The sequence below is a fragment of the Panthera onca genome, chromosome B1 (genome assembly GCF_046562875.1).
Source record: "Panthera onca isolate mPanOnc1 chromosome B1, mPanOnc1 haplotype 2, whole genome shotgun sequence".
In the NCBI taxonomy this organism is placed as follows: Eukaryota; Metazoa; Chordata; class Mammalia; order Carnivora; family Felidae; genus Panthera; species Panthera onca.
In genome coordinates, this window is record NC_138342.1 from 39,913,357 (window position 1) to 39,929,106 (window position 15,750).

Consider the following 15,750-nt stretch of genomic DNA (forward strand, 5'->3'; position numbering starts at 1 on the left):
TTGGATTGAAAGAACAAATATTCTTAATATGTCCATACCACCTACGGCAGTCTACAGATTTAATGCAATCTCTATCAAAATACCAACAGCATTTTTCACAAAACCAGAACAATCCTAAAATTTATATGGAACCACAAAAGACCTTGAATAACCAATGCAATTTTGAAAAAGAAAAAACCTGGAAGTTTCACAATTTCAGACTTCAAGTTATATTTCAAAGCTGTAGTGATCAAACCAGTATGGTCCTGGCACAAAAACAGACACATTTATCAATAGAACAGAATAGAAAACCCAGAAATAAACCCACAATTATATGGTCAATAAATCTTCAACAAAACAGGAAAGAATATCCAAGGGAAAAAGTCTCTTCAACAAATGGTGCTGGGAAAACTAGTCAGCATGTACATGCCCAGGCAGTAACGTTTCTGACATTGGCCACAGCAACATTTTTCTAGATATGTCTCTTGAGGGAAAGGAAATAAAAGCAAAAATAAAAATGAACTATTAGAGCCACATCAAAATAAAAAGCTTCTGCACAGCGAAGGAAACAACAAAACTAAAAAACCACCTATGGAATGGGAGAAGATATTTGCAAACAACAAATCTAATAAAGGGTTAGTATCCAAAATATATAAAGAACTGATAGAACTCAACACCCACAACACAAATAACCCAATTAAAAAATAGGCAGAAGACATGAACAGACATTTTTCCAAAGAACACATCCAGATGGCCAACAGACACATGAAAAGATGTTCAACATCACTCATCATCAGGAAAACACAAATCAAAACTACAATGAGGATATTGAACCAGCCCTGCATCCCAGGTATAAATCCCACTTGGTTGTGGTGAATAATTCTTTTAATGTATTGTTGGATCTGGTTGGCTAGTATCTTGTTGAGGATTTTTGCATCCATGTTCACAAGGGAAATTGGTCTGTAGTTTTCCTTTTTAGTGGGGTTTTTGTCTGGTTTTGGAATCAAGGTAATGCTCGCTTCACAGAATAGTTTGGAAGTTGTCCTTCCATTTCTGTTTTTTTGGAATAGCCTCAAAAGAATAGGTGTTAACTTTTCTTATGTCAATAAAAGAAAGGACAAGAACCACATGATCCTCTCAATAGATGCAGAGAAAGAATTTGACAAAATACAGCATCCTTTCTTGATAAAAACCCTCAAGAAAGTAGAGATAGTAGGATCAAACTTCAAGATCATAAAAGCCATATATGAAAGACCCACTGCTAATATCATCATCAATGGGGAAACACTGAGAGCTTTCCCCTTATGGTCAGGAATACGACAAGAATGTCCACTATCACCACTGTTATTCAATATAGTATTGGAGTCTTAGCCTCAGAAATAAGACAACACAAAGGAATAAAAGGCATCCAAGTCAGCCAGGAGGAAGTCAAACTTTCACTCTTCACAGATGACATGATACTCTATATAGAAAACCCAAAAGATTCCACCAAAAAACTGCTAGAACTGATCCATGAGTTCAGCAAAGTCATAGGATATGAAATCAGTGCACAGAAATCAGTACCATTCCTATACACCAAAAATGAAGCAACAGAAAGAGAAATCAATGAATCGATTCCATTTACAATTGCACCAAAAACCATAAAATACCTAGGAATAAACATAAGCAAAGAGGCAAAAAACCTGTACACTAAAAATTATAGAAAGCTTATGAAAGAAATTGAAGAAGACACACAAAAATGGAAAAAGATTCCATGCTCCTGACTGGAAGAACAAATATTGTTAAGATGTCGATACTACCCAAAGCAATCTACATATTCAATGCAATCCCTATCAAAATGACACCAGCATTCTGCACAGAGCTAGAACAAACAATCCTAAAATTTGTATGGACTCAGAAAAGATCCTGAATAGCCAAAGCAATCTTGAAAAAGAAAACCAAAGCAGGAGGCATCACAATCCCAGACTTTAAGCTATACTAGAAAGCTGTAATCATCAAGACAGTATGATACTGGCACAAGAACAGACACTCAGATCAATGGAACAGAATAGAGAACCCAGAAATTTACCCAAAAACCTACGGTCAACTAATCTTTGACAAAGCAGGGAAGAATATCCAATGGAATAAAGACAGTCTCTTCAGCAAGTGGTGCTGGGAAAACTGGACAGCGACATGCAGAAAAATTAACCTGAACCACTTTCTTACACCATACACAAAAATAAACTCAAAATGGATGAAAGACCTAAACGTAAGACAGGAAGCCATCAAAATCCTAGAGGAGAACAGGCAAAAACTTCTTTGACTTGCCCACAGCAACTTCTTACTCAATACGTCTCCAGAGGCAAGGGAAACAAAAGCAAAAATGAATTATTGGGACCTCATCAAAATAAAAAGCTTCTACACAGCAAAGGAAACAATCAGCAAAACTAAAAGGCAACTGATGGAATGGGAGATGACATATCAGATAAAGGGTTAGTATCCAAAATCTATAAAGAACTTATTAAACTCAACCCCCAAAAAACAAATAATTCAGTGAAGAAATGGACAAAAGACATGAATAGACACTTCTCCAAAGACATCCAGATGGCCAACCGACACGTAAAAAAATGCTCAACATCACTCATCATCAGGAGAATACAAATCAAAACCACAAAGTGATACCACCTCACACCAGTCAGAATGGAAAACATTAACAACTCAGGCAACAACAGGTGTTGGCGAGGATGTGGAGAAAGAGGATCTCTTTTGCATTGTTGGTGGGAATGCAAGCTGGTGCAGCCACTCTGGAAAACAGTATGGTGGTTCCTCAAAAACTTAAAACAGAACTGCCCTACGACCCAGCAATTGCATTACTAGATACATATCCAACGGATACAGGTGTGCTGTTTTGAAGAGGCACGTGCACCCCCATGTTTATAGCAGCACTATCGACCATAGCCAAAGTATGGAAAGAGCCCAAATATCCATTGATAGATGAATGGATAAAGAAGATGTAGTATACACACACACACACACACACACACACACAAATGAGTATTACTCGGCAATAAAAAAGAATGAAATCTTGCCATTTGCAACTACGTGGATGGAACTAGAAGGTCTCAATGTGAGCGAAATTAGAGAAAGACAAATATCATATGACTTCAATCATATGAGGAATTTAAGATACAAAACAGATGAACATAAGGGAAGGGAAGCAAAAATAATATAAAAATAGGGAGAGGGACAAAACATAAGACAAAACATTAAATATGGAGAACAAATAGAGGGTGGCTGGAGGGGTTGTGGGGGGGGATGGGCTAAATGTGTAAGAAGCATTAAGGAATCTACTCTTGAAATCACTGTTGCACTATATGCTAACTAATTTGGATGTAAAATTTTAAATTAATTAATTAATTAATTAATTTTTTAAAAACTACAGGGGTGCCTGGGTGGCTCAGTCGGTTAAGTGTCTGACTTTGCCTCAGGTCATGATCTCACGGTTTGTGAGTTTGAGCCCTGCGTTGGGCTCTGTGCTGTCAGTTCGGAGCCTGGAGCCTGCTTTGGATTCTGTGTCTCCCTCTCTCTCTCTGGCCCTCCCCCACTCACACTCAGTCTCTGCCTCTCAAGAAATGAATAAGCATTAAAAAAAATTTTGAAAACTACAATGAGGTATCACCTTACACCTGTCAGAATGGCTTAAATCAAAAACACAAGAAACAAGAGTTAGTGAGGATGTGGAGAAAAAGGGACACTCTTGCACTGTTGGTGGGAATGCAAACTGATGCAACCATTGTGGAAAGCAATATGGGGGTTCCTCAAAATGGTAAAAATAGAACTATCCTAAGTTCCAGTAATAGCACTACTGAGTATTTATCCAAAGAGTACAAAAACACTAATTCAAAGGGATGCATTCACCCTGATGTTTATAACAGCATTATTTGCAATAGCCAAGTTGTGGAAGCAGTCCAAGTGTTCACTGGTTGATGAATGGATAGAGAAGATACGGTATTTATCTTGGAATATGGATATCTTGGAATATGGAATATTATTCAGCCATAAAAAGCATGAAATCTTGCCATTTGCAATGACCCGGATGGAGCAAGAGAGTATAATGCTAAGCAAGGTAACTCAGTCAGAGAAAGACAGATACCATATGAGTTCACTCATATGAGAAATATAAGAAACAACACAAACAGGGGAAAAAAAGACAAGTCAAGAAAGAGACTCTTAATTATAAAGAATAAACTGATGAGGGGAGGTGGGGAGGGGGATGGGTGAAATCAGTGATGGAGATTAAGGAGTGCACATGTGATGAGCCCCGGGTGATGTATGGAATTGTTAAATCACTATTGTACACTTGAAACTAGTATAACATTGTATGTTAACTATGCTGGAATTAAAATTTTAAAATGGATGGGGCGCCTGGGTGGCGCAGTCGGTTAAGCGTCCGACTTCAGCCAGGTCACGATCTCGAGCCCCGCGTCAGGCTCTGGGCTGATGGCTCGGAGCCTGGAGCCTGTTTCCGATTCTGTGTCTCCCTCTCTCTCTGCCCCTCCCCCGTTCATGCTCTGTCTCTCTCTGTCCCAAAAATAAAATAAAAAACGTTGAAAAAAAAAATTTAAAAAAAAAAAAAAAAAAATTTTAAAATGGAAAGAAAAAAATAACTCTTTTGTCCTTCCCTGGTTTCTAGTTCAACATAATATTCAATGAATGTTTATTATATAGAAATAAAAACGCCTCCCTGTATTGCTAAGTTAGCGTGCTCAGGAAACTACTGCGACCAGGAATCCTGGGTGTCTAAAGCAATCAACTCAGGAGCAATCAACTCTTGAGACAAAGGTAGTTCTCTCACACAGCCTGGAAGGTGGGATGTGGTGTGTGCTTTAACACTGTCACCCTGATGGCTGAAAACATCCTTTGGTGCTCCTCTGCTGTGGGCAGGGAGGGGAGGTGGGGAGGGGCAGCCTGGTTGGAGCCATGATTACCACTAGCTCCTCACAGAACCTTGTTTGTGCTAGCTGCTAAGATGGGCCAGACAACTGCTTTTCTTCGTTTTGCCGACCCAGGGTGCTGTTCCCCATGCAGTAGATGAGAAAGCTGAGGGCAACCTGAGTGAAGGGCATGGAGGTAGTTAGGGGGATCACTCGGGTACTGGATAAAGTACACACTGTGAATAATTAAACATTTGGTAATAAGCAATCTTCAAAAAGCATTCCCAAAGGGCCACAAATGAATCATAACCAGTTTATATGGACCCATCGACGTTACTGCTGAACTGAATCTCCTCGGTAACCAGAAAGCAATTTACCATGCACGAGTCGACCGTGCCGGACTCATAGCCGGCACATATCATCCGGGTGGTGATGGTCTTCATGTCAAAGTAGGACTGGCATTGCTCCAGAGAGATGATGCGGACTTCTCCCTCTTGCAGCTTAAAAGGCACTAGATTTTTTAAAAAAGAAGAAACACAATATATAAGAGGGTAAAATGACTCAAAGATGATGCTAGCTATATATGAAATGATTACATCTGTATGCCAAGAGAACCATAATCTTTACTTAAAGTGTCGTCTCAAAGACAAGTCTTGTTTGGCGTCAGAATCTTCCAATTAGAAGTGTTGACAGCAATCATCTCATCAAACCCCTTTATTTTACCAATGGGAAAACTGAGGTACAGGCTGGTCAAGTAACTTGCTTAGGTAACTTGCCTCATGCTTCCGCCCCCCCCTCCCTTAATATATCCTGCAACAAGAACAACTACTAAAATGAAAAGGGAAACAATCAAGCCAAAGCACTGCCCCCAGATGCAAGGCTGCTGGATCAGAGTCAGCGGGGCATGCCAGCCCCCCTCTGCTAAGGTACAGAACACCATCTGGTCTAACGGGAATGATTGCTCTATCTTAGGTTTACAGAATACGTCTCATCATGTACTGCCATAGCCATTACTGGAGGTAAGAACCTTTAATCCTAGAGGAGATGACAGGGAGATGTTGAAAGGGACAAAGCCATCCCTACTGTCAGCAGAGGGAACATGTGAATTCCATCTTGTTTCTACATTGTCACAGAATACTAACGGATTTCTTGGAGCATAATCTTTTGTTGTTTAGACCTTCTACCAAATTATACACATTGTTCTCCTTTTAGATAGTGATGATAAAGCAGTGCCTATGTACAGGACGGCTTATAGGAAGAAAGAGTCATGTATGGGAAAATCAGTGTGACGGGAACAGTTTCAATGAATTGTGCAAAGAATAGTGATAAGAACCATCACCAACATTTACTGGGTACAGGCCAGGACCTGATCTCAGCATTTTCTGGGCCTCTTGTCTTTAATCTTTGCAATTATCCTGTGAAATAGACAGTTGCTATTATTTTTTTCCATTTTAGAGTAAGCTAGAAAGTCAGGGTCAATCAAACCTTTCTAACTGAATTCGGACCCCTGGTCTTCATGCCATGCCATATATGTGGTCTGTGTGATGCTACATGATTGCTGTGAGTTTGATGTGGATATTGTGGAAACACAAGTAGACACAATATAAAGCATATTCTGCTGCTATATCACATCACGGTACTAATTATAGCTTTGAAAAACCAAGAGCCACAGGGATCGTGACATCATATGTCTGACACCGCCTTCAAAGGTCTTCCATGGGGGCTCTTCAGATGGCATTGACTCATTTCTATCGTTTAACTTTTTCTTTCTGTCCTCAAGTGATCACATAGAAAAGAAACTCAACTTAGCCCATAACTTTTCTGACTAAATTTTGAGAAGAAGAAAAAAACTGTCATTCAAATCGGCAGTTGCTAACATAGATAACAGGATATCAATATACATCGGCATTCCCGAGAGCCGTGCTGGTGTTCTTGATACAGTTGGGGTGGCCAGCGCTTACTGTAAAGCAAATGCCTCACTGATTACATTCTTATTCTAAACTTTTAACAGGTCCAACAAAATGAGAGAATCCATTATGGGGGCTGGGAGTAGGCAGTACCAATTGCTTAATTTTTGTGTTTTGTAGGTTTCAAGCATCTAGAGAGCCCAACTATTTCAATCAATTTAAACAGGCAAATGGCAAATCAGGTTTCCTTCTGGAAGGACTTACAGCTTGTTATGGATGTTGACAAGACCAAATCATAACAGAGAATTGGAAACGTGACCATGCAGCCTGACCGCAGGACTGAAACTGCCTGATCTCCAGAGAGGGGGCTCCCAGTGAGAGTGACTTGGCCTGCAGAGTGCAAATCACTGGTAGAGACGGTCTGAAGCCAGGAAGATAAGCCTTATCTCACAGGGCAGCCCCAGGGCATCGGCAGCGGCTCCCTGGAGAAAGAATCTGGGGTGCAGAGAAGGATTTTTGAGGCTGTATGTGAGCCTGGCAGGTTCAAGTACCATGAGGTGCTGACACCTCCATGTGCGTGGCAGGTGGGTGTGACACGTGCACCTCGTCTTTGCTATTTGTGGCTACACTTTTAGAAGTGAAAATGGGAAACTGGCGCCAATGGCTGGGCGGTAACACAGTGTTTTCCAGGGACAAACTGAAAGGCAAGTGCTCCTGAGGACGGTGGCTTACTTTTGTTGCCCATATGCCCCCAGCCTGTGATGTAGCAGTACGTATCCGGTTCCAAGGACTGCTCTGTGCTGGGTAAGCAGACCGGCCGCACGTAGATGGTTTCATTGATGTCTTCGCTTAGCTCCACTATGCTGATGTCATAGTCGACCACAGCTCGACTGTAGCGAGGGTGGAGGATGATGGTCCTCACCAGGCGCGTCTGCATAAACGTCGACGGGTGGTCTAGGTTGTTGATGCCAAAGACCACTTTCCAGACGGCAGCGCTCTCTCTCCTAAAATGATGAATTCAAGAGCTATTAGCTTAAACTCAAATTTACATTTTAAAATGTACATGCAAATTTTTTTTTAAAAATTATTTATTTATTTTGAGAGAGAAAGAGAGAGAGAGAGTGAGGAGGGGCAGGGAGAGAAGGAGAAAGATAGAATCCCAAGCAGGCTCCGTGCTGTCAGCACAGAGCCCGACATGGAGCTCGAACTCATGAACCTTGAGATCATGACCTGAGCCGAAACCAAGAGCCGGATGCTTAACGGACTGAGCCACCCAGATACCGCTAAAATGTACATGTGATTTTTAAAAATATTTTGTTTATGTAAATAATGGCTCTTTCCCTGCACCTCTATAATGGCCTGAGTTAATTTGTAAATAGGTATTCTTGTAGAAAGACAAGCTCGTGTTTCTAGAATGGGGCTATTTTGGAAAGCAAAATTTGTTCAGTTTGGAAGGCAGGCAGGGTGGTTTCTTGCTTCAATGAGTGGGAGAAATAATAAAAAGACATGAAGAAGAAAGAGGAAATTCTGGGGCATGGAGAGTCCTGAAAGGTAAGTGAATAAAGTGTTTTAAGGTGGGAGTTGACTAGAATAATCCCAGCAAGTGCTCAAAAACAATGCAGTCTTGTGAGCCTGACCACCGGAAGTTATGGTAACCTTTTTAAGCCTTTGGCTTGAAATTTTCAAAAGGTTCTTCCAAAAACTTGCCATTCCTTGGAGGCACTTGCTGCTTCTTGGAGGAATTTCTTAGTCTTGGCTTTTTATTCTCCTCCCTTTTCATTTTTCCTCTTGTCTCCTCTTCTTCTCTGCTCTCAAGTCTATGTCAAAGTGCCCCAGGGCTCTACTGTCAGTCTTCTTATTCCATACTCATCCCCTTGAAGATTTCATCTAGTCCAATGGTTTTAAATGCCACCAAATCCTGGTAACTCCCAAACATGTATCTCTAGCTCCCCCCTCCCCCATGAGCTACAAATTTGAATAGAGAATCATCTACTCAACACATTTGCTTGTATATTCAACAATAGCTAAGATTTTGTAGTGCTTACCACATTTTTGACAGTGTTCTAAGCATTCAGAATGCATTTTACAGGTATTTAGTACTTATAACCATGTGACACAGTTGAAACGTCTTTCTCTTATCTCAACATCCTCTGCATCAGCAAATCTTCACCACTCCACTTTCAAATATACCCTGAATCTTGATGTTTCTCCCTCTTCCACAATCTATCTTAATGTAACCACTGCCAAGTACTTGGACCACTGCAATGGCCTCCCAAAAGAAGGCCCTTCTACCCTTAGCCCCCTGAGCTCATTTTCCTCATGGCAGCAGAGTGATCTTTTTAAAAACAACATTAGAGGGGCACCTGGGTGGCTTACTCGGTTAAGTGTCTCACTCTTGATTTGGGTTCTGGTCATGATCTCACAGTTCATGAGTTCAAGCCAGTGCAGGGATCACTTGGGGTTGTCTCTCTGCTCCTCCCCTGCTCTCTCTCACTCTCTCTCACTCTCTCTCTCTAAAAATAAATAAATAAATAAATAAATAAATAAATAAATAAATATTTTAAAAAATTATATTGAGTCCATCTCATGCTCATAATTCTCCAGGGAAATTGAATCACACTGGAGACATTGTAGACTTCTCACCATGGCCCCTGAGCTGACTTGCTCCATTCCAACCCCAAGAACTTTCTAGTTTCAGACATGCTGAGGATATCCTCAACCCAGAGGCTCTTCCCTTTCTGTTCTCTCAGCTCCCATATGGTTCCCACCTTAACTCTTCTTCTTTGAGGTCTCAGCTCAAACACCACCTTCTCATAGCTGTCCTCCTTGGCCACCCAGTCTAAGCTCTATTCTGTCTCCATCACTCTCTACTCTTGACCCTGCTTTAATTTTTATCTCATTGGTATCAATGACATCAACACAGCTGTTTGTCTATCCTCTGCCTTGCACCCAGCATAGAAGTTCCATGAGGCCAGGGACTTGGTTGGTCTTATTCAGTGCTGTATTCACAGGCCCCAGGAACTAGTATGGAGCAGGTTCTCAACAAGTATTTGCTTAATGGTGGCTCAATGCACGTAAACACTAGTAAAAACTTTTACTAATGGCCACCTAGGCAAAGTCTATTGTTCGTCAACCCTTCCCCACCCCCTCTACCTTTCCCAGTTCCTCCTCCTCCAGAATAGGCCAGGAGCAGAGGAGTGGAGAGGACCACAGTGCTAGCAGAGCTTTCCTAGTGGACACCCCCTTACATGGTGTTAGCATAAGTCAGCCATGTCAACTGTCCCCACTTGGGAGCTTCCTCAACTAAAGCAGATTGATTTGACCCACTAGACAGTTGTTTTTCAATCCAGGCTGAACGCTGAATCATGTGGGGAACTCTTAAATACTGATTTTCTGGGCATCACCCCACATCAGTTGAAAGCTTTAGGCTAGGTGGGGCCTGGGAATCAATATTTTTAAGAGCTCTCAATGGACTCTCTGACAAAAACTCACCCACATTCCTTCTTTCCTTTGCATGCTTTTCTTTACTGTGTTTTCATGCATGGCAAAGATTCAAAAAGTTGGTATTTCAGGAGGGTTAGGAAAGAAGTGGCCAAGGTCAGCATTCAAACTGTTTACAGCTTTGTTGGATTCTTGGAGTACACTCTACTAAATGACTCTTCTAAAAAACATAGTCCATGAGTTCTATCCTTTTACCATTGTAAAGAAAAATAATTTTAGGCTATATGAACAGGAATTGATGTCATTCTTTGAATGCAGATATAGATATAGATATTAGCTATCAACATGTAGATAGGTATAGATATACAGATAGTTATATAGCATCTCCTCCATGCCAAACATGGTGCTAGGGATTACAATAAGCAAGATATGATTCCTGCTCAACAAACTTCAGAACTGAGTGAAGATGAACAATTAAAGAAACAATCATAGTAAAATGTAGGAAGTGATACCTCATGAGCATTTCAAGATGATATTACAGAAGAATTATTTTTCATTAAAGAAGGCTATCACTCAAAGAACATGTCTTTCTTTCTCTTCCTCCCTCCCTCCCTTCCTCCTCTCCACCCTCCCTCCTTTCCTCCCTTCCCTCTCCCTCCCTCCTTACCCTCTTTTCTTCTTTCTTTCCTCCCTCCTTTTCTTCTTCCCTCTCTCCTTTCCTTTCCCTCTCTCCCTCCCTTCTTTCCTTCCTTCCTTCCTTCCTTCCCTCTCCCCACTTTTCTCTCTCCCTCCTTTCCTTCTTTCTCTTTCTCTCTCCTCCTTCCCCCTCCTTTCCTCCCTTCTGTCCCTCTTTCACTTCCTCCCTTCCTTCCCTCCTTCCCTTGTTCCTTCCATTTTTCCATCCTACAGAAGTAAGTGCATGACCATTTGAGAAATTCAATATTCCTTTGAGATTCTATCATTTAAGGCATCTGAAATCAAGCAACAATTTATTTCAAATTTATGCTTATTTAATAGCTCCTTGCCCTTGATTCAGAGCTACTAAATTTTGTTTATAACAAATACTCATCCATTTGCTTAAATCATAAGCAGTATTTCAAATAATTGAACACTGCAAATTATTTGTAACAAGATGAAATAGCATCAATTTCAGACTTAATTACTGTATTGTGCTTAATATAATTCTAACAGTGAAAAGTAAAACTGCTAAATTTTATTAACCCGTATCTAGTAGTTTCTTGCTACATAAGTTACGGTCTTTTTGGAATTAACATCCACCAAAAACGAACAGAGTAACATAGGAAATTCACATAATTTTTGTAATCTGTGAGATATTGTTCTTTTTACTTTTTGTTATGAGTGTGATGGAAAAAAATAAAGTCTCTTTTAATGTTTTTTTTTTTTTTTTTTCCCAAGGCTGGCAGAAACCAGGAAAACCACAAGCTGTTGTTTGAAATGGACATGTGAAGTGAGGGAATTGTGTATAAATGGTAAATGGGCATATTAAACACATGCTGGAAAGAATGAGTCAGGAATAATAGCAGAGACAACCCCGTGTTGGTGGAAGCAAAAAGAGGAAAGAAAATTTAGAGTTTCATGAATGCCACGGGAGTCTAGTTTCAGTTCAAAATTACCCTGTGGAGAAACACATAAGAACAAGGAGGTTCACCTGGGCGGTTTAGTGAAGCATTTGAATGACAAAAGAAAAAAAGGCAATTATAGAAGCTGAAAATCTTCAGCAAAAGGAGGATTTTTTTTCAAACTGAGCTGTCAGACATCAAAGCATCAGTACAGAGAGCTGGTGCATCCTTAAAGAAGTTTCTGCAGAGACCCGTCATGTTCTGGGAGGGATGAAGCAGGCAGAGAGGAAGCCCAGTGAAAATCCACCAATCAAATGAAAATGGCAGATGGAGCACCTGGGTGGCTCAGTCGGTTAAGCTCCAACTCTTGATTTAGGCTCAGGTCGGGATCTCAGGGTCTTGAGACCTAGCCCCATGATGAGCCCCACACTGGGCTCCGTGCTGGGCATGGAGCCTGCTTAAGAATCTCTCTCTCTCTCTCTCTCTCTCTCTCTCTCTCTCTCTCTCTCCCCCCCCCTCATTGCCCCTCCCCCAACCCATGCATGTGTGCACTCTCACTCTCTCTTAAAAAAATGGCTGAGGAAGACATTAAGAGACCCCTTTTCTCCTTTCATTCTTGCCCCAGATGTTATTTCCTTGTCTGAAATTCATATTTAAGGTCTAATTTGCTTCGTGCCTATATGACTGCTTTAATAATGGATACACTCTACAGAGAACATTGAGATGATATGATTTTAACCTAGAATTCTTCAAACATCAGCTCTAGAGAGAAAGCCCAGCTTCATACACATCTCAGATGACATTCAGGAAAATTTACACGAAATTGCAGGCACAATGTCTCTGGTCGTCAGAACTGGTCACTTTGGTTTATAATTTGCCACCCTGAATTCTAGTTTAGACACAAAAATGCCACATTTTTACTTAATTCAGCTAGCCAGCTTTAGAGATTTTCTAACTTCTTCTCTTAAGAGCACAAAATTTCCCTTTCTTTCACCCTTTCTGATTTTGCTTTAATATCTTATATTTAATATTTATCATTTTAAGAAAAGAAAACTAATATTTATAATCAACACCTGTGATAGAAATCACCCTAGTTTTTACAAGTCTTACTACAGAAATAGCACAGCTAAGTGGTGATTTTGGAGGTAGTTTGAAGGGGACCAAATTTGCACTAAGTAAAGAAATATCACACGATGGCATCATTGTTGTTCTACATATCTTACAAACCTCTTTTAATATTGTACTCTGTCCTTGGTATTTCTAAAGAATTCTCTGCAACACACCTGGTAAACAGACTTTAGACTAGGGTGATCGCAGAGTGAATGTGTGAAGGGACTGGATACAGGTCATAAGTACAGTGTGTCAATCATAGGCTCTGTCTACCGTCCACATCTCAGCTCCTGCTTATTGCTGTCATGTTGGAATGCTTGGTGTAACCTGACCTTTTATTTTTTTGAATGTTCAAGGGAAGCCAGAGTTCTGGATTCCTTTTATGGAATCCACAGTTTTAAATGCTGGCCAAACAACAGCAATACAATGGGCAAAAAAAACCCAACAGCCTGGATTTTATTAGTGTAAGAGTTCTACTTTATAGCTTTCCAAGTATTTCTATACACAATGTTTCAAGTTATCTTCTTACCAACTGCGAGATGTAAATAGGAATTCGAATTCCATTTTAGAGAAGAGAAAGCAGTGACTCACAGCAGATGAGTGACTCATCTAAAGTCACAGAGACAGTAAATGATGGTGATAGACCAGAATGCTGGTCCTTTAAACCCCTAGAGCACACCCTTTCTACCAAACTTCTCTGAAACAAAGAGAAAGATCTACAGGCATCTACATAGGAATCAGGTACTGGCCACAGGAAAGCATGTAACATGGTGGAGACTCACTGGTGAGATAGCAGGAAGATATCTTCTTTTTCTTGAACATATCATCCCGCCATGATGGGGAGCTAGCCACCAGCGGTAAAATTACAGAAGGTGAAAAATCCTGTTATCCCAGGGTCCGAAAAAGCAAGAGAAGGGGGTAGTCAGATACATATCATAGACATTCAAGAATCAGATTTCAGAATGTTTTGGAAAAAAAAGGCAGACATGATAGTGTGCCCTGGGACTCTTAAAGCAAGTATAACTCAGGAGACATGAGAGAATTAAAGTGCCAAATTCTGATGCTACTGTCACAAGTGACTGCAGTAAGAAAATGAAGAGTCATCTAAAAAGCAAATGTGACTGCACAAGGATCCCAGAGCTTTGCAACTGGAAACTATCACAAAAGACTGGCATGAAAGCATAGTGACTATTGGAAAGTCTTTGTCATAGGCTGAGCAGTGGTTTGTTTAAGTAGGAAAAAAGTAGGAAAAATAAAAATGGCTTCTCTGCAAAATAATGTGCAAGAACAAGGAAAGGGGAAAATTTCTGTCTGTGGCAAATAATATTACTAAAGAACTAAGACAAAACAGAACTATTGGAAGTTTCCTTTGCTTCCAGTTTCTCCATTCAAAGAGAATCTTCTTCAGACAATATGCAGAAGATTCATCTTTCCATTTGATAAAACATACAGGGGCTTAATACATTACAATGTTGAACAAATGTGTGGTCTAAGATTTGGGAGGACTCAGTGAGACGTCATTGATCTTCTGTGAGATATATTAACATTTCTAGTTCCCCACAAGTTATAGTCCTAACTACTCAAACAATTGCATCTTTGAAACATCTAGAAGATGAGTGGCTGAAAGAAATGAAAACACAAGGATGAGGAAGACAGTTCATGCCCTCATGGAGCTTTTATTCTACTTAAAGAATATATAAAGAAGATTATCTCAGGCACTTAAAAGTGACAAAATGGGAGAACTTGATAGATGACTGAAGGGGGTGGGGGTTCACTGTATCCAAGATGGTTAGGGAAGGCCTTTGACAAAGCCATACTTAAATAGAGACTTTAATAACCAGAAGGAGGTAGCTTTGTGGCTCTAACTGTGAAAACAGCAAGTTCAAGTGTCCTAAGGTGGATATGAGCTTGGAGGATTTCAGGGACACGAAGAAGGCTAGATGTCTGCAGCCCAGTGAACCATGGGAGTATAGGGGAAGATGTAGTCCAAGAAGTAGGACTAGATCTTGAAAGGCTATGATGAGAAGATTTTACTCTTGCTACAATGGGAAGCCATTGTGAAATTTTAAGTAGGGGGAGCAACATGGTCTGATTTACATTTTAGAAAGATCACTATCTCACCGTGTGGATAGTAGACAATAAGGGAACAAGAGAACAGTCCAAAAGACCAGACAGGAAACTGTTTTAATTGTTGTTGTGGATTGATTGTGTTTCTCTCTCAAATCCATATGTTGAAGTCCTAACCATGGGTCCATCAGAATATGACCTTTTTGGAGATAAGGTCTTTACAGAGATAATCAAGTTAAAATGAGGTCATTAGGATGGGCCCTAATCCAATGACTGCTGCCCTTATAAAAAGGGGAAACTGTAGATAGGGATGCACACCAAGGGAACACTATGTGAAGACAAAGGCAGAGATTTGTGTGATGCTTCCACAAACCAAGGGATACCAGAGATTGACAGCAACCACCAGAATCTAGGTGAGAGGCATTCTCTCCCAGCCTTCAGAAAGGACCAACACTTCCCATATCTTGATCTTGGACTTCTAGCCTTCAGAACTGTAAGATAATAAAGATCTGTAGCTCAAGCCACCAGGTTTATGGTATTTGGTTATGGCAGCCCTAGAAAACTAATACAATAGTGAAGACCTGCTATGATAATGACTTGGACTAGGAATATAGGGTGAAGATGGTGAGAAATGGTTGGGTTAGAGATACTTTGGAAGAAGATCCTACAGAAATTATTATTAAATGTGAGAGGAATTAAGGATAATTCCTAGGTTTGGTGAACCAATGGATCATGATGATTTTTACTGAGATG

At 40.4% G+C, this 15,750-nt stretch overlaps 1 protein-coding gene across 8 annotated transcripts in view; it reads right to left on the minus strand.

The window, feature by feature from the left end:
• CORIN (corin, serine peptidase) overlaps nt 1-15,750 on the minus strand; it is a 253,425-nt gene that overhangs the window by 5,186 nt on the left and 232,489 nt on the right. For 7 of the 8 annotated variants that reach the window (XM_078446147.2, XM_078446148.2, XM_078446144.2 and 4 more), the window contains 2 exons: nt 7,532-7,803; nt 5,270-5,403 (listed from right to left, as the gene is read on the minus strand). In XM_078446147.2, coding sequence (XP_078302273.2) covers nt 5,270-5,403; nt 7,532-7,803 — 406 coding nt within the window. Of the gene's footprint in view, nt 1-298; nt 464-5,269; nt 5,404-7,531; nt 7,804-15,750 lie in introns of those variants that run through there. The other variant, XM_081795512.1, reaches the window with a different exon arrangement.